This window comes from Parasteatoda tepidariorum, chromosome 8 (assembly GCF_043381705.1).
Source record: "Parasteatoda tepidariorum isolate YZ-2023 chromosome 8, CAS_Ptep_4.0, whole genome shotgun sequence".
In the NCBI taxonomy this organism is placed as follows: domain Eukaryota; kingdom Metazoa; phylum Arthropoda; class Arachnida; order Araneae; family Theridiidae; genus Parasteatoda; species Parasteatoda tepidariorum.
The window spans coordinates 84,275,423-84,298,380 of record NC_092211.1 but is presented as its reverse complement, the minus strand read 5'-3'; the positions used below and the strand labels follow the sequence as shown (position 1 = coordinate 84,298,380).

At 30.3% G+C, this 22,958-nt stretch overlaps 2 protein-coding genes across 3 annotated transcripts; both read right to left on the bottom strand.

The window, feature by feature from the left end:
- Positions 1 to 2,466: 2,466 nt before the first annotated feature.
- Positions 2,467 to 5,671, bottom strand: LOC139426163 (uncharacterized). Its single transcript, XM_071183951.1, has 3 exons — positions 5,359 to 5,671; positions 4,662 to 4,982; positions 2,467 to 2,600 (listed from the first exon to the last, which is right to left on the bottom strand). The coding sequence occupies exons 1-3, from the start codon at positions 5,669 to 5,671 to the stop codon at positions 2,467 to 2,469; spliced, it is 768 nt and encodes a 255-aa protein (XP_071040052.1).
- LOC122272033 (uncharacterized) lies at positions 3,299 to 12,006 on the bottom strand. 2 transcript variants are annotated; one of them, XR_011637472.1, is made up of 2 exons: positions 5,359 to 9,728; positions 3,299 to 5,242 (listed from the first exon to the last, which is right to left on the bottom strand). XR_011637472.1 is itself a non-coding variant. In XM_071184307.1 (2 exons), exon 2 carries the CDS (start codon positions 7,731 to 7,733, stop codon positions 6,885 to 6,887), a length of 849 nt encoding a protein of 282 aa, XP_071040408.1. In that variant the 5' UTR covers positions 7,734 to 9,017; positions 10,239 to 12,006; the 3' UTR covers positions 5,292 to 6,884. The 2 variants fall into 2 exon arrangements, 1 of the variants encoding a protein (XP_071040408.1); XM_071184307.1 differs by lacking the exon at positions 3,299 to 5,242 and adding an exon at positions 10,239 to 12,006 and having other exon boundaries at positions 5,292 to 9,017.
- Positions 12,007 to 22,958: the final 10,952 nt, after the last annotated feature.

Sequence of the window (22,958 nt, the reverse complement as noted above, 5' to 3'; positions counted from 1 at the left end):
TTGTACCAAAATTTTTACTCACGGTACATAAGTTATTTTATAAATCACATCATGATTCACATTAAAGTTATTTATCAATCATGCCTCATTCTAGTAGTTTACAAATCACGCATTGCGATTCACAAAAGAGAGATTTAAGAATTATCACCCACAATTCTCATCAAAATGATTTTAGAATCACACATATCTGTCCTATATTTAGCACCTTTCGAAACACAAATTGCAAGTTGTGAAAATAAGGCATTTCACAAAATTTACATTTTATGGATATATTTTAAAGAAAATAAAGCTTGGTAAGTCTTAGTTATCTGTAAAATATTGTTCTACAATAGATTTTATTATGTTCAAAATACATTACTGATATTCTTAAGTAAGAACATAGAAAATTTGATATAAAAATTTAAACAGATATGTTAAATAGATATATTTTGATAATTTATCTAATTATATACATTTCCTGTAACCTAAAATTTGATCTAACATATTAAAAAAAGTATTTATATTTTAAAAACCGTGCAATTACACAAACTTTATCAATTATTTACTATGCTTGTTTAATGTAATGCATTGCTCATTCAATCAGTTTCATTAAATCTAATTCATTTGTCATGAAAAGTTTCACTGAAGCTAGTTTTAAATGTTGGCTACTATCCTGTGTCAATTGGTATTATTAGCTGATAAATTTAATAAATAATTTTTTGTTGTTGTGAAATAAGCATAATGATTTAAAAATATACAATTTCTGCTTCTACGTAATTGTAAAATCTGGTTGACATGTACTTTAGCGTTTAACAATATCGAATAGGTCCTTGAAAAATTTGATTTTAAGTCCTTGAATTTTTTTAAAAAGATTGAGTGGGAACCCAAAAACAAAAGATTCCCTCTGTTGTCTAAAATGACCTGTGCCATTCTCACCTGCTTTCATGGTCCTAAAGTGAAGTCAAGCTTCAGCATTATGAACTCCTTTGTGACATTTGAATCTAATAGACTGAGTGTTGAATCTATTGATGCTATACAAACTATAAAATATGAGCTAATGTCACGCAATCTGTCTGTTGTCGAATGTCACGCAAAATTCAAGAAAAAAAAATTTCTTACAGAGGAAGTTGATAAAAATTTATGTAAAAACATGATTTCTGCTTCACGGAATTATAGAGATCTTAATAAAAAAAACTTGTTAATTGCAATAAGAAAAAGAAACTGGCGCCAAAGGAGGCTGCAAAAAAAAATATCAGCAAAAGCTGTCAAATTTCAGAGAGAATTGCACTTAAAATTAAAATTTAAGGCCTCTAAAAATTGTGCGAAAAACGTAGTCTACAGATCAGTCATGTTAATGAAAGACCATCGAAAAAAACAAAGAACTGATGAGAAAGTCAGCAAAGGTCCTTTGACAATTAAAGAAATGTTTTTTAAAATGATGATACACATCGTGTCTATGCATGATTACTCAAAGTTATCTAAATTATTTAAAAAAATTATTTTAAGAACATAAGTACCATTTATTTATATTTATTTGAATAGATAATTATGTAATCATTATCAGATTGGCTATTGAATTCATATAATTTTTTCTTTTGCACGTTTAGTGCTACAGTTCTAGACTTCCTCTTTTTTGACAATCAGATCCCTGATGAGAGTGCAAGAATCTCACCGAACCCAACTCACTAGACGCACAAGCGGACTCTCAAGTAATTCCCCAAACCTGTAAATACTATGGCGACAATTCAGCAACAATATCGATAACATATTTGTCCCATTTTTGTCTTTCGACTTCAATTATTTCTATCGGGTTTTTAATTACACTGAAGATTTGTTAAACTGTTAGTGAATTTATCTCGTTTTCTTGAAATACAGGAAAACTACTTAAATACAAAATAACTAGCCAAAGGGGTAAGTAACAAAAAATAGTATATTATCTTAACATGATGAATACAGGACAATGAATACACAAAGACGACATTAAAAAGTCTGGGCGTCTTTTTACAAGAATCTTTTGACAGTTACGGTTACAATTGACAATTAACGATGCCATCTAGTGGTGGTTCAAGAAGTATATTTCCTCAAACTCCCCACCATGGACGGGGACGTCCATAATATCTAGTTAGGATTCAATTCAAATAACAGTGAAAAATTGAAACATACACATAAATTTGACACAGTTCTCTATGTTTAGAACACTTACTCGAAACTAAATTATTCTAAACAATTATTTTCTAAGACTATTATATAAAAGGAATAGTTTGGAACGCAGTTCCATTACATAAACTACAGAGCTGTAAAGGAGAAGAAAAAAAAATATTAAAACTCATTCATGAATTAAATTAAGTATTATTTAAAATTTCAAAAGGATATAACAGTTGTGCAGGACGTCTTATTTGGGCTCCATTAGTCCTTACGAGACAGCTCCGGACTTTTCCGTCTCGTCCTGGGTAGACCTCTTGGATTATTCCAAAACTCCAAAGTAGTTTATTCTTCTGGGCTCCTTCGATTAGAACAACGTCCTGGACTTGAATGTCCCTTTGATTTTCTGGAGTTGTCAACCGATGCGCTGCTTTTAAGAGGAGAACATACATTTGGTCTTTCCATTTGGTCCAAAAGTTCTGAAAAGTCGCACATGGAACACTTTTCTTTTAATTAACGAAGAATGATTTGACTGTTCAAAGAGTGAATCGATTTTCTTCTCGGGAAATAAAAAATGAGCAGGAGTCAGAGGTTCGGATTCATTTAAGTCTGAATAAACAAAGCTTAATAGGAGTTGGTTTAACACGCACTCTATATCTGATAAAATGGTAGTTAATTCCTCAAAAGGAAGAAGAGATTTAGATAGAGTCTAGCGTAAGCATTCTTTCACCGAAATCACCAACCTCTTATAAAACCCTCCCCACCATGCTACACGTTCCATAATGAATTTCTACTTAATTATTTTATTTGCGACAAAATTTTATCTTGAATCAAGGTGAAAATAAGTTTAAGTTCTCTATTTGCGCTTTTAAAGGTTTTTGCATTGTCGCTATACATGGTTTGGATATTTCCTCGTCTGGAAATAAACCTACGCAAGGCTAATAAAAACTTTTTTGTACTTAAATTTGAAACTAATTCTAAGTGTAACGCTCTTGTTATTGCGCAAGTAAACAAACATATATAGGCTTTTTCAGGTGAATTCGATGTTTTAGCATATATAGGACCTGCAAAGTCCACCCCGCAAACTGAGAATGGTGGCGATCTTTGGGTAGGGGACTGGTTGTTTGTTTTGCAGGTAGAGCGGAATATTTGCGACATATTATGCAATTCTTTATCATTTTCTTTATATTGTTGCCGACCCCTAGCGATCCAAAACCGATTTCTAATATTAGAAAGGGTGTCAGAAACACCACCATGAAATATTCCTTCGTGTTCCTTTCTAATCAACAGTTCTGTAAATTTACATTTATTAAGAAGTAAGATAGGGTGTTTTGGTTCAAGATGAAATTCCGAATTTTCCAATCGGCCCCCTATCCTCAAACTTTTTTATCATCCGAAAAGGGGGTAAAACTTCTAACTGAAGAATTCTTGGCAATTTTTTTTCCACTTTCTAAGGCCAATATTTCTGAATGATAAGCGTTTCTTTGCTCAAATTTAATACAAAACTCTTCTGCTTCTTCAATTTCTGATGATGTGAGATGTCCATTAGTGGTAAATTGTTTTCTTATCTTTGAAATAAAACGTCTGATCAATGCTGTTATCCTCAAAAATTTTAAAAAGCAACTATAATTCTCCGGATTAATCCTTAGATTATTGGAAGAAGTACTAAAGCAGAAACTAGGAATTTCTTCTTTCTGAATTCCAGCAGATTTTCTTCCGGGGGTGTTTCAAAAGTCTGTGGCCAACTATCAACATGTTTTTAAAGGAAAGAGGGTCCATTCCACCAAAGAGTGTTGTTAATCAGTTCGAATGCTTTTAGTCCTCTCGAAACTAGGTCTGTCGGGTTTTCTTTGCCGGGACAGTGTGACCAATGTTCAGGATCCGTTAGTTGTTGAATCTCAACAACGCGGTTTTTTACGGAGGGTTTAAATCGATTGGGTAAACCTCTAATTCAGAAGTAAGTGATGGATAAATCAGTCCAAAATTTTTGTGTAAGTTTAAACGTCAAGCTTTCTACTAAATTATTGCTCAATCGAGCAGCTAAAAGGGCAGCCATCAATTCAAGTCTGGGTAATGAAAGACTTTTGAGGGGAGATACTCTACTATCTCCACGAGCATCCCTTAAATAGTTACGCGGTATCTCAATGTCTTTTGATTTTTTAACACCATTGCACCAATCCTCAAAATCACGAGTTATTTCTTGAAGGAGTTCTTCATCCCAATCAATTCGCACCAAACTGCTTGTATTAAACACTTTATGGTTACTACAAAGTGGCTCAAATATCCTATTGGGTCAAAAACACGACCCGCAGCTTTCAGCAAAAATCTTTTTGTGTGTCTCCCTTCAGATAAAAATTCGATAAGATGCTTAGTATCGAAATAAAAAATGTCGGCGTCACTATTCCACCCTATCCCAAGTACTTTATGTTCAGAAAGTATTAAGTCTGCATTTTCTATTGTGTGATCAATCTGAATATTATTAGTTTCCCACTAGTCTATAAGAGGTTTCGAATTTGAATTCCATTTTCTAAGTTGCATACCCGCATCTTCAAAAATTTTAATAGCTTCCTGACTGAAACTAAAAGCTTTATCTACATTATCCTCACATCCTATCACATCGTCCACGTACAACGATTCTCTTATAATTTTTATTGTTTCTGGATAAGTTTTTTCATAATTCTTCAAATGAAATTTTATAGTTGCTGCAAGAAGGAAGGGACTAGAAGTAAGTCCAAATAAAACTCGTGTAAATCTGAATATTCTAAGCTCACCTTCATCAAAGGAAGGTTCCATCCATAGAAATCTCGTCGCATCTCGATCTTCACCTGCGATTTCGATGTTGAGAAATGCTTGCTTCAAATCTGCAACAAAAACTATCTAACTCTCTCAAAAACTATCTTAAAAAATTATCTTATTAGAATATCAAAAATATCATTTAGTTAACTTGGGACCAGTGTACAGACAATCGTTTAGCGAACAGGATTCAGCCGAGTGAGAAGATCCATCAAACACAATGCGGAGTTTTGTTGTTAATCTCTCTTCTTTAATAACCGCCCATTGGGGAAGATAAAATATAGTTTTATCATTTGAATATTCAGTGTCAGGAATTTCTTCATTCCCTCTGAAAGATATGATAGGAGGTTGATAAAANCTCTTCTTTAATAACCGCCCATTGGGGAAGATAAAATATAGTTTTATCATTTGAATATTCAGTGTCAGGAATTTCTTCAATAATACCCTCTGAAAGATATGATTCTATGGTTTGTTTGTACTCCTTAAACAACCAAGGGTTCTTTTCGAATTTGTGTACAATGTTGTGGAGTCTCTTAAAGGCAACACCATAGTTTGATTTTAAATTGTCAATCAGTTCTAATTTCCACGGCAATTTTATTTTATAGCGTTTATTGAATGTAATGGAAGACTCAAACTCTTGAACTATTGATTCTTCTTCGTTATCAGTAACAGGAGAGTCGGGCAAAATCCCAATTGATTCAAGATCAAAAAATTCTCTAATTAAAGTTTCATCACCACGGTTAACAACTACGTTCATAGCGAGTAGGTTGTTTATTTTATTTATGTGCCCGTAAAAACACCAACCGAAGATAGTCTCTATCGCTACTAACTTCTTGTGAAGTCCATGAATTCGGCCAGTCACTATATCAAAATAAAAATCCGATCCGATTAAAATCAAAACCTCTTTAGTTTCGTTTTGAAAATCATCCGAGAGTTGAACTGTTTTTAAAAATTCGTAATCCTTAACAATGTTTTTGTTTGGAGAAGGCAGCTGAGTTGCACAAATAGTGTTAGTTTCTACGGCTTCTACATCTATATTATATTTTGGATCTTCCCTATTTCGTAATCGGATGCTAACTACATTAAACAATCTAGTTTGGGGCTGCTCTGATCCAAAAGAATTAATCGACAATTTTTCTTTTCTAATTATTGGCAAATTTAATCTTTTTACCAATTTATTTCTTATGAAAGTTCGTTCGTCATTATCAAGAAAAATTGTGACATTTTCTTGCTTGTTTTTATTTTCCGCAATGATTGAGCAAGTTTGTAATAAAATAGGATTCGAATTTTGTTTATGTTTTAATTTATTCTCGCAAGAGGAAATGCCGAAACAATTCCTAAATTTTCCTTAGAATTTTCTCTATCGTTTAAAGTTTCTGTTTATTTTCCTCAAAATTAAAGCAAATCGTTTTTGAAAGTCTCCGATTACAGAAAACACATTTCTTCTTACTGTAACCATCAAATAATCGATTATTTGGTTTCAAGCTTAGAGGAGTAATTGAGGGTAGAGAGCGAGCAACCCTATTCAACCCGCACCAAAGTAAAATCACATGACTTACGGCAAGCGAGTTTTCTTCGCAATCGCATTCTAATGTTATTTAAATGGACGCTGTTGTTACTCAATAAAGATTCTTAATCGCTGCTTATACGGAATCTAATTTATCGTAATCTTACGTAACTAAAACGTAATATAAACGTATAATAATAATTTAACTTCATTTCGTATTCTTAATATCGTATAACATGTCAACAAAATTAATAGAATACACATCATCTCTCTTTCTCTTGCCAGATCTGCATATGCTAACTTCAGTAATAATACAAGTTCCAACATACTCCCACCTTTTCCATTGCAATCAAGCTTAGACACAATACAAACTTACAATTCACTAAAAACAAATGTAAATTAGCAAGTAAGCATACAAACAAGTATTTTAATATCAGTTATCCTACTTTAAAATATAAGCAGTCTACAAGTCAAAACGTTGGCGTGGAACTAATTTTCGACCTCTACGAGTCAGTTTCACAGGTTGGGAAACCTCTGTCATAGGAATGAAAGTCTCAGCTTTAGGATTCAGAGGTCTTTGGATAGGAGTTGTTGAAGACATGAAATCACCAGAGTGGACATCGAAATGTTTATCTTTTTCATTTGCTGTTGTGTCAGATGGAAACTCACTGACAGACATTTCGAGTGGATACAGTCCCTGCAATGGTCTCACGAGGTAGCTATTAGCAACTCGTAATTTCGCTACTCTTCGTATTGCGTCCTTGCAAGGGAACAGTACAACACAACCCAATGGCCAGTTCAGTCTTTTCGTGCTCTCACATCCAATAAGAGCTATTTTTCCTGCAGAAATTTCCTTCTGCTTTGACCTAGAATTTGGGTTTCGTACAAGTTCACCTAAATTATCCTTCTGGAAGCGTTTTCGTAAATTTTCACGTAAACTTTGTAGATACCTTACTCTTTTCAGTAAGTGCTTGGAGTTGAAAATGTCTATGTCATGCGTTTCTGATCCTCTTATGTCTTGTATGAAATGAGCTGGTGTTATTTCATTCGGATCATCTGAAAGGTAGGTAAATGGTCTCCCATTGATGACACTTTCAGCTTCGCACAATAACGTGAGCATTTCTTCGTACCTCACGCAAGCTTTTTCGTATAACTTCATTGATACTACGGACCATTCTCTCCCACCATACCATGGTGCGGTAGGTCGATGCCCAAGGACTCTAAGTCCCATAGCTTGTGTACTTCTGAAACATGCATACTTAAGGATACCATATTTATACTGCTTTTCTTTCCTTGGCCTAAAACGCTCCATCCGAGCTTCGTCTCCATGGCTGTGACTCCCGACGGCAAAAATTCTATTCTTTCTGTCAATATTCCTCCTAGAAGATCGGCACCAATCAGCATCTCAGTTGGAGGAATCTCTGGACCAACATTGGTAAGCTCAATACCTCGAGATTTCAATTCTCGTATCAGATTTGGGTCACGTATTCGAGGTAAAAATTAACAAATCTTGGGCTGATCCAAAACTAATATGTTGTCTGAAAAAGTTCTATTGATGCTCTCAACAGTGATGTCGTAGCGACCATGTCTGACTTCAGAAGTTTGCGTACCTCCAAATAATCCTTGGGACAATAACTCTGTTCCTGAAGGATTTAATCGTAACTCTTTAACTACATTTTTGGTTAAGTATGATCGCTGTGATCCGTCATCCAGTATAGCTAATCATCCAGTTTTCTAATGTAAACTATTTCAAGATGAACTCTCTTTATGCTATGTAATTTTTTTATTCAAGTTTTCTTTTATATTTTATTATTTTCTTTGCTCATATTTTTACAAAGCTAGTTTTATTATTTTTTTTAAAATTATTTTCTTGATAAAAAAATATTTATCCACTGAAACTTAATTGTTTGGTTTCCAGTTTTCCAACGGATGCTAAAAGAAAAAAACTGTGGTCGACGAAAATTCGAAGAGATGATTTTACTCCTTCTAAATACTCAAAAGTTTCCTCAAAACATTTTACTGAGGATTGTTACGACAATCACAAATTTGGAGGCACTTGGTTGACAAAAGATGCAGTTTCTACATTATTTAGCTTCTGTGAGAATAAAGATAAGAAGCGAAAGCCTCCGGTGAAAAGAAAGATATCTGACGTAGCCTGCTGTTTCACCCAAAAGTAAGTTTGTTAGGAAATTACCATTTTTATATATTAATGCATTTAGTGCTAAAATTTCAAACCTAATTTGATCTTGAAAATCTTATTTGTAAGAAAGTATTTGGTTTGCATGATATAAATTTTAGCTGTTTTTCTTTTTTTGCTATATATTTGTTCGTTTTTTTTATTTTTAATTGTACAGATAGTGTTATCTAATTTTTATTTAATCTCACTTGTATTTCTAAATAGTATGTGAAAATTTGAACTTCTATTTAAATATTTGTAAGCTTCTTAGTTCTACTCTCCTGTTTAACCCTCGGGATTAAGCTTTCACAGGAGCTTTATAATTTTGGAATTTTAATTTTAATTTGGAATTTTAAAATCCCTTTCCCTACATTTTGATGCTCAAAAAGTGTGAAATCTGAACACTTGCTTCATAAACTCCTGTTTGTGAAAATTGCGCATTCCATATAGTTTGTAAGCGTACCCAAAGTTCGTCTGTAGAAGCAACAGGACGAGGATCACGAGCGAGACACCGACCAACGAAATGACACACATGTTTAATCGGTGACGTATCTGGGGAATACGCAGGCCGAGGAAGAAACTGTACCTGCCGCAATGCAAGGAAGGATTGAACAGTCCTAGCAATATGAGGGCGAGCATTACCTTGTTGAAATACAACGCCTGGCAAGGCTTGAAGGAAGGGAACAGCTTGGGGCTGTAGAACTTCACTGATGTACCGGTTGCTGTTCAGATTACCCACAATTCGTAGCAGTTGAGATCATCCATGATATGCTATGGCACCCCAGACCATAACTCCGGATGTTCGTCCACTGTGGTGTACGATAATGCACTCCGGAAGGTGGCGTTCACAGGCAGAGCGTCTGACACGAATGCGGCCATCATGGTACCACAAATAAAAGCGGGATTCGTCAGAAAACACGACATGCTGCCAATCAGCACGCCAGTCCTTATGCTGATTGGCCCATTGTAGCCGCAGGCGGCTATGGTTTCCCGTTATGGTGATCCTGTATAAAGGAGTCCTTGCGCGAAGTTCACGCTGCAGTTGACGTCTACGAATTGATGAAGCACACAGTGAAACACCTGTAGCTATTGACCACTGAGCTACCAATTGTCTAGAGGGAGCCGTACGGTATGTCAGCGCCAGCCGTACGGTATGTCAGCGGACCAGGTGTCTATCATCACGAGCTGACGTAACATTTCGGGGTCCACTCCCGGATTTTCGAGTTGTCTGACACTCGTCCATCCACTGCTTCCAAGCACGCATCACTGTGCTGCTGTTACGCTGCACACGAGCGGCTACTGCACGATGAGACAATCCAGCTTCACGAAAGCCGATGATTTTTCCCCCTTTCAAACTCCGTGAGTTGTTGAAATCTCGCTCTCTGTCGTCGAAGAGGCATAAATAACGTCTGAGCTAACGTTTACCACTAGCAGATAACCACCGATAACCATACACGCTGCGCTACAGCCGTCTATTTATTCGGATCCATCCGCCTTTCAGAGGCCGCTGCTCAGCATACGCATGCGCTACGGGTCTGAATTATCACATATTATGCTCTACTTTGCATTTCCTGAAATTTTCAGCTCACTCGCGTAAGTCCTTCGTGGTGTTGCAATTTTCACAAGCATGAGTTTATATACTTTAGATATACTTTTAAATGCAAAACTTAAGTGCCATGTTAAGTAACTTATTCAATGTTATAAATGCATATATCACATATAAGTGAGCCTAAAGGGAGTTAATTCAAATTTTATGTTTGTAAAAAAGGTTAAGAATGGTAGCAAATATAGTTCTTAAAGATCTACTTCCGTCAACCCTGATCATAGTTTACATTTTCAGACTATTCATATATATTAATTTTAAGCAGCATAAAAGTATTTATTCATTATTATTATTGCTTTAATTAATTTAACACTGAATATTTTAGGTAATCAAGGAGTTCACCGATTTAGTTTTGGTTGTATTATAAACCGAGAAAAGGAAGCACTTCATTGGTGAATATAATGATGTGGATATGAATTCTCAAACGAAGGCTCGTAAAATGCTGAACACTGTTAAAAAGAAAATAGAAAGTGATACCAAAAAGATTAGAGCATTAAGTGATAAGCAGAAAAGGTTGAAGAAAACAGTAGCCTCTCTTAAATAAATTTTGCAGACCTTAAAGTAAAAGTCATCGATATCCCAATCTTTAAGTAGTGTATTAAAGGTAATTTGTTTCTTGTTTGATACTCTTGGCAATTCCACAAAAATGTCAACCTCAAGTTAACGAGGAGAAAAAGATCACCAAAGCTTATAGTAAAATAGAAAAAAAAAATCATAGGTAAACAAAAGTTGTAAATAGAGCACTAACTAATAATAACCCTATTTTGATTGCTTGTCTCACGTGTTAACTTACTCATTACATTTCAATGCAAAATTTTAAATTTTTTTTACATTAGGAAATTTAGAAATGTCAGTCAGTTATCAGGCTGTCAGTCAATTACTGGTTTGTTGTAATCAGTGCCATTCTTTATTCTAGCAATATTTTGGAACTCAAATGCCATATGCTGAAAGCTTATTTAGTGTTCTGCAAAATTTAATGCAACTTTATCTAAAGTTCATTTGAATCTCATAAAAGTCTCTTATTGAAACAGAATTACGTTTCATGTTGGTTGCATTAATGTCAGTCAGTTACCATGCTTTTTACTATTTCTTTTTAAATCATCCAAAAAGTATTTTGGAATTTCAATGATGCCATTGGATTCAGCTAAGAAAAAGACAATAAACCAGAGGGAAAAATCTTTTAAGAGATGTATATTTTGTGTAGTATGATACAAAATACTTATTGTTTTGCTTTGTGTATGTCAGTCAGTTACCCGTGGAATTGCCCCTCTATTCTAATTATTATTTATATCTGATTAAAAAACCTTTACCCACTTTTTTTGGTTTTGTACTCTTTTTTTTTATAAATTTTAAATAGTCTATGATTGAATTGATTGACAAACATTGATATGAATTTAATACTGGTTTTGAAGATCTTATTAATATTAATAAGGTTCTAAACATAAGAATTTTTTTATGCAAATTATTGTAGCCCAGTAGCCCTTATACACTACCAAAGCAAATTACATCCCACAAGTTTTACATTATGCGTGATACATTATCATTTTCTTTAATAATAAATATAATTGAAATTTATTTTTATTATCGTTATGACCATTTGCAATTTATAATGTTTCATTGTTGCAATTTAACAACACTGTGATTTTATATTGCAGCTGTCTCTACCCGGTCCTGCAGCACAAATTTTTGGAAGGATGCAAAATTCATCAACAACTATAAAGCATTCTTCTGAGCCCAGAGCATTTGCTCTCACTTTGCAGTTTCACTCGCCAAAAGCATACTATTTTGTTAGAAGCTCATTTGATAACTGTTCATTGATGCCTCTCCTGGCTTTACTGCAGAGTCTTTGGCAGCTATGCAAACAAAAGACTAGTGTCTCAATGTAGAGTCGATTGAAAAACGGCTCTCTATGGAAATCCCATGTTAAGAGCTTACGCATGCGCTCTGGCTTGTAAATTTTGGCGACAAAAGCTTGGCTTTTAAAATAGGGAGTGAGGGAAAGATATGGAAAACATGTGAAATTACAGATTCTTTTCATTTTTGGCTCCCTTTGTTGTTCTATGTTAGCCCTAACAGATTCTCTTCATTTTCGGCTCCCATCGTTGTCTTCACTAATTTCGCTTTCGTTCTTAGTATTAAAATGTAAAAGTATTATAGAAAAAAATTACTAAATANAGAATACTGCTGTAATATAAATTACTAATATTACTGTTATTACTAAAGAACTTGTTGCTATAAAATACCTCAAATTCACAATCATTCTAATGACATTAAATTACTGAATAAAATGTTTAAAACTTGCAATTGTTTATCAATGCAGCGTTTATTTCTCTTTTTGTTTGTAATAAAAATATATTGATTTTCAAAACATATGCAAAAGGTGCCAATTATTAAACTGTCTTACTTCAAGTATGAAACAGGGTGGCCACTCAAATGAGGTTTCAAATTTCTATGATTTTTCCAATAAAAATCTTACAATTTCCAGGTCAGCGTGTTTTTTTGTTGTTGTTTTTGTCTGCTAAAGTGTAGTATAAGTACAAGAAAAGTGTCAATATAATAGTGTAGTATTTAATCTGCAATGTTATTTTTTTAATATATAACCTTGAATAGATGTGGAGGAAACAATATGTTTAGCTTGCAGAGAATAACGCTTTCAATTAAAAAAAAATTTTTTAAGTGTTAAATAGTTTTTGCACAAAATTTACCAAATAGCAATGACCCAAAAAAACCTTTAATAAGTAATGTTTAATATATTTTCATTAACCAAAAAAAAAAAAAATAATTCCAGGTGATTATAAACCAGTGAATTTTTATATTTATTTACATTTCAATATAGAGCCATTTTATTTTGTATAATTTTCTTTAGATGTTTATATAATGTTTTTGTTTCGAATGAGCACTATTATTTTAAGAGAGACAGTATTCATAAGGAAAAATTGCCAAATTTCTTGTTGTCTATGTTTACTCTGTAGAAAGAATAAAGAAAACTAGATAAAATTCTTTAACTTTTATTCTTTTCTGTTTCTTATTAGAAATTTGAATATATTAAGTATTCCAATCTAACATGGTTTCCTAGTTTAGATGAGTTAATTATTTTTGCTTTTACATCTGAGTAATTCCATGGTGTCTGGAGAAGAAAAAAAAGGAACGTTTCAAACGAACGAAAAAAAGGAAAAGAATTTCTTAGAAAAACTACTTAATAAATAAAAGTTAATACTCATCAAATTTTTACATTTAGTATTTAATATATCTTAACCTTTTATTAAAACTGATTATTACCAGGTTCAAATTAAATTGTTGCTGTCGGATGTAAATTGCACGAAAGCAACAAATGATTACTCGGCAAATTTGTTTTAATTTAAGTTTTAACTTGACTGAAATTTGAAGCTGATATTTAAAAAAAATTTGATGCAGTCGCTTGTGATACATAATTAATTTGAAATTTTTTACTACAGTGTCGGACATAAATTTCTCAAATTGGATAGAAATTTAAGTAGATGATAACCATTATAAGGACTCAAAATTACTTTAATTTGCATGCTATAAATATCAATTTTCAATTAAATAGCTATTTAGAATTTAAATTGTGTTCTATTTCCTGTTGGAATCACTCAGTTTAACTATGCAATGCACGACTCTCACACGGGTTTAAATAATTGGAGGCGATCTTAACATATCCAGTTAACAAAGGCACCTGATGCAGGGCTGGATTAAGACCTCTTGAGGCCCTAAGCACTGAAAATATTTTGGTGCCCCCTCTAACAATTAAAAATATTTATACTATTAAGTCAAGTGTTAATTCAAAATTTTTTTAAAAGAAAATATTTAGTCAAACTAAAACAAAAAAATTTAAATAATATAATCAATTGAAAACTTTTCAATTAATAAAAGAATAAATAACTTCTGTTTGTGTATATGTGCAAAAAAGCAGACACTCTGAGTAACTTATGATCGAAAGTTTTAATCTTTATATACTAAGACACGTACTTTTTCTAAAAAAAAGCATACATTTTTTTCAATTGATTTGAATTTCTTGAGTATCGAAATAAATAGCTCTATTTCGAGAATTTTTTAAACGAACTAAAAAATTTAGCACCCAATAATAAAATTTATTTACCTAAAAATAGTTCTGTGTCAAAAATACTTTTTAAAAAGTATTAATTATTTTATATTTTATTTATTAAGAGAATAGTCGAAAGAGCTTTAAATTTAAAATTTAACAAATGTTATTTTAAATGACAAAATACAAAATTTAATGTGTACTAAATCTGTCAAATACAATTGAATTATTTAATTTCAAAAAAGTTTTATATCTAATATTTAATTTCTCAAGAACTATTCGACAGATTTCGTTCAAATTTTGTATTTTACCATTTAAATTAATATTCTTTAAAATTATATAAATTTGTATATCTTTAAATTTGTATATTTTTAAATTTAAAATTGTTCCGACTATTAATAATAAATAATTTTTAAGAAAAAACTATTTTTGACAGGGAATTATTTTTAGGTAAAAGAATTTTATTATTAGATGCAAAAATTTTTCAATTTGGAGCAAATATTAGGTGCAAAAAATTATATAATTTTTAATACCTAATTTTAATTTTACATTTAAATTCAATTAATTTTTTATTATTAAAATGTAGTAATGGTTTAGAAAAATTTAAACTCTTCACTTATATTGATTAAGACATAATCTATGTTGATGGATGAATAATAATTATTGATAAAATTTTTGAAGGGTTTAGCTACAATCTGAAGCAATATAAGCTTTACACTGTTACAGCATGCTTTCAAAAGCAATAATTTAGAATAATGTTTTAGTACAATAAACTTTTTTTGTGCATTAACGTAGGATTTTACCTTTTTTTTTTTCCTTTCATGAAATTTATTTTTCTTCTTATATTTCTGTAAAAATGTCATACAAATTTTTAGAGTCATAAAGAATAGTTTTATCTGTTGCTTATAATTTTTATTTACAAGAAATGACTTTGTTAAAATAAGGATAAATTATCGATACTATAATTTCGATTGCCTATTGAAATATTAACTATTTTAAATATTGAAATTATGAAACTTAATTACGAATTGCAAATAAACTTTTAAGTTTTTAAGAAAAGATTGCTAGTTATTTTACATATGATCAGGGTTCGTTGATTTAAATCAGCTTGATTTAAATCAAATGTTTTTTTTTATAAAAATCATTGATTTAAATCAACTGATTTTTAAAAAAAATATATATTGATTTTAAAAGTTAAAAAACAGTGCTTTAAATTATTGATACTTTTATTATTTTCTTTTCTTAAAATTTATTTTAAATAAATTGCCGTATTAATTAATTTTAGTTAACGAAATTACTTTCTTTCTTGGGTGTGTGTAAAATTGCATTTTTAAAAATCTTTTGATTCTCGAGATTGAAAGTACAGATTAAAGTAAACATTTAATGCTGTCTTAATATAGACTTGCATAACTGTAGAAAGTAAATATTAAACATGAATTTTTAAAAAAAAATTCAAATAATGTTAATTAAAATTCTACCTTTTCATTGGAAAAGCATGGAATTAAAATCTACATTATATTCATTTAATTGGTGGAAAATGTATATTTCGGAAGCTTGCGGTTATATTAAAAGCAATTACCCTAATATACCAAAAAGAGAAGAAGAAAAAGGCTGATGAATTCAGATATTTTTTTCCTGATATAGTGTCATTCTTCTCTTTCAAAGTCTATTTGAAGCAGTAGGGTTATTAACTGTTTTTTTTTTCTCATATGTTTAGAGTATCTTTGACATTATCAGATTTTCTATAAAGAAATTTTGTGAGAAAAAAATTTCCAATGAGTACACAGATTTGTTTCAAATATTTTTTTAGCTTATCTATTTTGATGTAGAATTATAAATGAATATTTTAAAATAAAAATATTGATTAAATATTTATTTATTTTTTAATAAATGACTACATTTATAAACACAATCTGTTATGTTTATTTTGTCATTTTAAAAATCAAGAGGAAAAAAAAATCACAATTTTAAATTAAAATTATGGTTTGCTAATTGAAACTTTGTTTTAATAGTTAAAATACAGGGGTCTGTCCAAGCCAAATTTACTACCGTTTAGCGGTACCTTCACAAATTCGACTTTAGGAAAAACGGTAGAATAATTTCATAAAATACTTTTTATACTACTTTTATTTTTGTGTCTCATAAGAAACGATAAATCCATATGTATACCATATTTTTGTGTTGATTTTTTAATGTAATTTTTAATTTTCGCAAATTATGTCTAAATTTTTACAAAATAGCTACCTCTCAGAAAAACCTAGGCAGAAAGTCTGAAGTATTCTTTAAATTCTCTATTTCATCTAATCTTTAAATTTCCCTTATGCATTTGTTTTGAAATGGTTGCTATGCATTCAAAGCTATGTATTATAATGAAAATTATTTTAGAAAGTTAGAGCTTCTAAATTATTGTTATAATATAGTTTTAATATTTATTTAATTTGATTAAACATTTATAAAGTTTTTTTTTAATCATAAATTAAAGTTTATACAGCGTATTTGAATAAAAATCAAAAAAATCCGATTCTTTTGATTTATTTTAAAAAAATCACGAACCCTGCATATGATACATTAAATGTTCAATGATACACTATATGTTAAAATAACTAACTTTGAAATACTTTCTACTAGATCTTAGTACACATTTTAACACAAAAAGAACTTTTGAATTTAAAATTTCGGTACAGGCAAAGATGATAAAAGAAAAATTTTGAAAATAAATGTTTTCTAAGTGGAGGTACATCAAAGTTAACCATTTTAACAAGGCTATTTATCAAACACCTGACTTTAGCTTTTCTTAAAAACAAATTAGTGATTTCGTTAGAACAAAATTAAACTTATATTTATGAATGAGTCACCTATAGGATGCTTAAAGATATCTGAGATGAAAGGATGTTCTCTGTCTGTGGCAAATCAATTGGTTTCACTTGTCTTGACCTTAAAGTGGTACTTCTCAGAAAATTTAGCTTTGTATTCTAACACATATGTTGGTGACAATCACGGTGGTCCTTTTGAGGAGCCTCTGAATTCATGTAATCGAATGCTGGCAATATACATCTTTTGTTGTTATACGGCGGGATTGTTAGTTACAGAAAGCAAGATCAGGTTAAATTGGACCACGTTTCCCAGCAGTCTGGTGCTTATAATAAAATAACAGGAATAACAATATTTTACCCACTCGTTTATACAGAATGACCACTTTTTATTTTAAGAAAAAGTTAAATGGACAATGGAAATACATGAATTAATTATTTATTTACTTCAATTTGATATACACACGAGCTACAAGTAAAAATTAAGCACAACTATTAAATTTATTTTTAGTGACAGAAATAATATTATTTTCAAAATATTTACATGTTCAAATTATCATCTTAATAAAAGTTGATGAAATTATATATGGGTCATTCTCACANCAATAATAATTTTGATTGGCTCAAACTTTAATCATTATCATTAAGGATTTCCTTTACTAGTTATTAAACATATTTTTAAATTCAATTAATAAAAATATTTTTCCTAAATTTTCTATTTATTTTTAATTTGAAATTTTCGGTACTTTTCTTAGTTCCTAATTATAATTATACAAATTTCGTTATAAGATGTACAAAATATACTTTACTTGCACTAAATCCAATTCAATGATTGAAAATTTTATTTTATTGCTACTTATTTCTTACATTTGCTTTTAAAATTTAATCAGTTTAAATGGGTACTCTTTTTAACGAATTTTTCACAGTCAACGAACATCTGGTTAACATTGTGAATTTACGCATCTTTTGTGCTCAACTTTTATATTATTTGTATTTATACAAGACTCTAAGGACTAAGGANACGCATCTTTTGTGCTCAACTTTTATATTATTTGTATTTATACACGACTCCAAGGACTAAGGAACCTGTAATTCTTTCCTTATTAAAAGACTAGCTGCTTGCATTCATAGTATATATTTTAAATCTTAAAATCTAATTTCAATAGTCGATATATATATATAGATAAAAAAAATCCTAAGTGATCATAAGTGTGTGGTCATATTTTCTCAAATTTAACCTCTCCTCCACGAAGAAATTTCGAAAAATGATACTTACTCAGCTCCTTTTTCTTAATTTAGTGAATAAAAAAAATAATAATTTGACGTAAAATTTTGAAATAAATTTTTGCAACACAACCTTTACGTAATTAGATAACTTCTTTTTCCAGTTGCAATGAGCAGGTAATGGCTTTCTAGTAATTTATGGCCAATTTCAATGAGTTACCATTTTTAATTAGTTAATTTTAATCAATTGCCCCTACTAATTCCTAAACTTTGTTAAGGATGTTAAGTATAAGCTGATGGAGATTAATTTAGGAAAAGACAATATTTTAGGAGTACTTATTCGTTTATTTTTAATTTACAAAATGGTCAAATTTGCAATACACTATGCTAGTTTTCTTCTAATTTACAAGATAGATTTTTAAAATTTGAAGTTTTCAATCAAAATAGACCAAAATTTGTTTATTGAAATTCCATATTTATAGATCGTAATTTAAAATTTCAGTCTATCTCAATTGTACTGTATAATTGATGAAAAATTGTGCCTTAATAATTAAATTTACGATGTTATTAGCTAATTCACCATTCGAAGAATGTGAAATAACCAATTCACCATTCGAAGAATTCAACATTCAAATGTCGATGAATTTGCAAAGTAATTTTATGAGACTACTTGTATATGCTCGAATGGCAGGTTAGACAGGTTTGAAAAACGGAATAACAGAAATTCAGGAAAAATGAACTGAGAGTCGGGAAGTGTTTCCATATCTGATGTTGAGGATTTCTCATCATCTAAAGATTACTAATTTTTTTCGTACACAAGACAAAAAGTAATGAAAAATAACAAATTTTTTGCTACTACATAATATTTTTCAGTCATTTGTTTGAATAATGAGTAATAAAAGGGAGGAGTTCGGGAACCATTAGTTAAATTGCCTGTGTAACGGATATAGTGAAACAAAATTTCGGTCCCTTGAAGGTTCACTATAGCGGATATTTGATAAGAGATTTGATATAAGATTTTGAAAATGAGAAAATACAACCTGGGATATATAATTTTTAAAACACGTAAATACAAATCACGATTCATAATTTTTAGATCACGTAAATACGAATCATATGATGCGTAATTTTTAGATTTCATAAATAAGAATTATGATGCATACTTTTTAGAATGCGTGAATGCGAATCCCAATGCCTTATTTTAAAATCACGTATAAATACGAAAATCAATGTTTGATATTGATATTGTAAACTGCATGAGCAAAGCAAGACATTGAATTTTAAACTTGCGTGAATACGAATCGCTACACTTTATAATTCTTTTTGTTTAGGACATATTTTTCTGATTTATTAAACAATAAACAGCAACAATAACTATGAATTATCATAATTAAAATTAAAGCATTGGACGCTCAGAATGGATATATTTTAAAGAAAATAAAGCTTGGTAAGTCTTAGTTATCTGCAAAATATTGTTTTACAATGGATTTTAGTATGTTCGAAAAGCATCACTGATACTCTGAAGTAACAAAATAGATAATTTGTTATTAAAATTGAAACCGATATATTTTGTTGAATTATATACATCTCTTGTAACCTAGAATTTGATCTAACATACTAAAAAATAGTATTTATATTTTAATAACCGTACAATCACACAAACTTTATCAATTATTTACTATGCTTGTTAATGCAATATGCATTATTCATCAATTCAGTTTCATTAATTCTTATTAACTATTTTTATATAGACAAGAGGGAGGCACATTTTAACAGTGTTTGCTAAAGAATTAGATTTTGAAAGCTATAAAACTTCGAACATAAGTTCTAATTTTTATTAACTTAATTGATGTTTGATGTAACCGCTTAATTTTGATATTTAATGTCTAAGCCAAAGTACCTAATTTTACATAATTAGTGAATCATGTATTTTGTTGAAATCTCCCCCTCCTGGGTGGCAGTTTTCAACGGTGTTGGGGTAGATTTCAACAATCGAAGAGAACGTACCCAGGGCTGGTTCACTCCTATAAGAAGCTCTCGTCGTGCTAAACCTCCGATTTTCTGCAGTGACGTGACGCGAAGCTATCACTTTTACTTCAAGAACGGGGCGTTCAGTCTAACTAATATTGGAATATTCCTTTTTGTGACATGTTCCAAGACATTTGCTGTTTTATAAAATTATTTTCCTCAGTTTAATGCAGTGAATTCACAAAAATGTAAAACTATTAATGAAATGACAGTTTGCGTAATTGCAAAAATTCTAAAAGAAACGCAAAAGGAAAAAGTATAACTTTACACGTGTTCCCTAAAGTAAATGAACAACTACGTAAAGAAAGGATTCCGAAATAACACAGCTAGAAGCAGAATTAAATAAACTAGCAGATGAATAAATATCCTTTACCTTATTAAAAGATTACTGGTAGATAAACAGTTTTAAAATCAAAACTGTATTTTTACTTTTGGAATGTTTAAACATGTTCCACAGAGTAACACAACAGTGGTAAAAAAAAGTGCTTAAAACTAAATGTCAAGAGTTATGCATAGTGAAAGCGTATTGTCTGGCAATACATTTTAATGTGTATAAGAGAACTAATAAGTAATAAATAATTATCAATGAACTAGTTTGTGTTAGTAGTTATGCACCCACACAATCAATCAGTGCCTAAAAAGGTTATAAATCAAAACAGTAAATGAATAAAAAACTCATTTCTCAATTATGTTTATTGGAATACGATAAAAAAAACAGACAAAGGTGCTGTAACTATACTCAATACATTAATAGTATGAACATTGAAACAGTCCAATATTTTATTAGGTAACAAACATAATTACAATACATAGATCATTACTTACCATACATAACGTAACTTAATCAATTACTAAATCATAAAAATATTATCTATGAAATTATTACATGGAAATGAAACTACATCAACAGATTAATTTTAAAAAAAAAAACACACAAGGAATTGAGCAGTGTTTATAAACAACGCTTATGTAGTGTTGCCACCAGAAAGTAATGTAGATGTTGCCAGTAAAAATAGAAATTGCAGCTGAACCATTCATAGCTAACATAACAGAAATAAGCAGATTTAGACTTTGAAATAGCAGAAATAAGCAGATTTCAACTCTCGTGAACTTAAAACTGAAAATAATAAACAATTTCAAATGACATTGAATTTTTCTTTAATTTGAAACTTAAACTAAAAAAAAATTAATCAGAAAAACCTCTTCACCCAATCGTCTAACTTAAAAATAAATAAACTAAAAATTTAAGGCATAATTATTAATAATAATGTTACATTGCTGTAACTTGAAGGGATTGTTTATCTTTAGATAGAAAACATAAAATAAAAGCTGTTTGACACATATTTCATGCTGTAACATGAAAAATTATCGTAATAAAATCAAAAATTATTTGTTAACTTCAACTCGATTTAAATTTGTCTTCAACGCTATAGCTAGTTATAAATGCTCAAATACAAAAAATTCTTTTTGTATGCGATAGAGCACTGATAATAAAAGTAGAGATGCAACGGATATCCTGTTATGGCCGGATATTATGATTATCGGGCTGTAACATTTGGTTCGAAATAAAATATTGAGTAGAAAGGTAAAAATGAAATATATATATATACATATAAAATTCATCACAATGATGGTAGAAAATGTAATTTTAACATAAAAATAAATATTCTTTTCAAATATAATTTTTTTATAAAATAAAGAAATCATACTTAAAATATGTATTAGGTTTTAGTTTTAATCTTGGTCACGCTCACAACAGCTATGTTATACTAACCATTGATATAAATATTCTTAAAGTATGTTAGTATTTTGAAAGTTATGTAATACAACATAGTATGTAGTATATAAAAATATGGTATACAATTACAACAGAATATATTTACCATACGAATATACATATTTATTATTTTATAAATATATAATAGCCAACCTCTTTGATTTTTAAAATAAAATGAAATTGACAGTCTTATCAAATAAAATCATATAAATATTAACTAATTTCATTAATTTTTTTTCTAGTTTCACTTGATTTAAAAAATTGAGAAAAGATCTGAATGGTTGGCATTTATATTAAAGACAAGTACTAGAATAAAGTAATAATCGATCTGAGGAATTGTTTTATAAATACCAACAAAATACGAGATCATATGTGATATTATTTATTCAATTTATAATTATTTGTGTGTAAATATCCAAGTTTTGAAGCGTTTTAATGCTTCTATCACTGAACACGCCTATCGTTCTATAGTGGACCATTTCTTTTCGCTTTCTGATAATCTTTTGCTGAATAATGCAATTGGCATTTCTTTCCCATGTTCATCAGTTTGTGATAAACAGGCTCCTACTGCTGTTGCACTGGCGTCAGTAAAAAGTTGGAACGATCGTTCCATATTGGGAGTGTACAAGGAGGGCAGTTAAATTAATAGCTCTTAGAGCTTAGAAAACGACTGTTCAACTGAGTCGTCCCAAGGAATGTTGTTTGGAACGTTTTTCTTTGTAAGGTCGGTCAAAGGTAGCATTATATCTGAAAAGTTTGGAATATAATCTCTATAGTAGCTAGCCAAACCCAGAAGACTTTTGACTTCCTTCTTAGTGGATGGTCGGCTTAATTTTCGTATTGCTTCAACCTTTTCGGG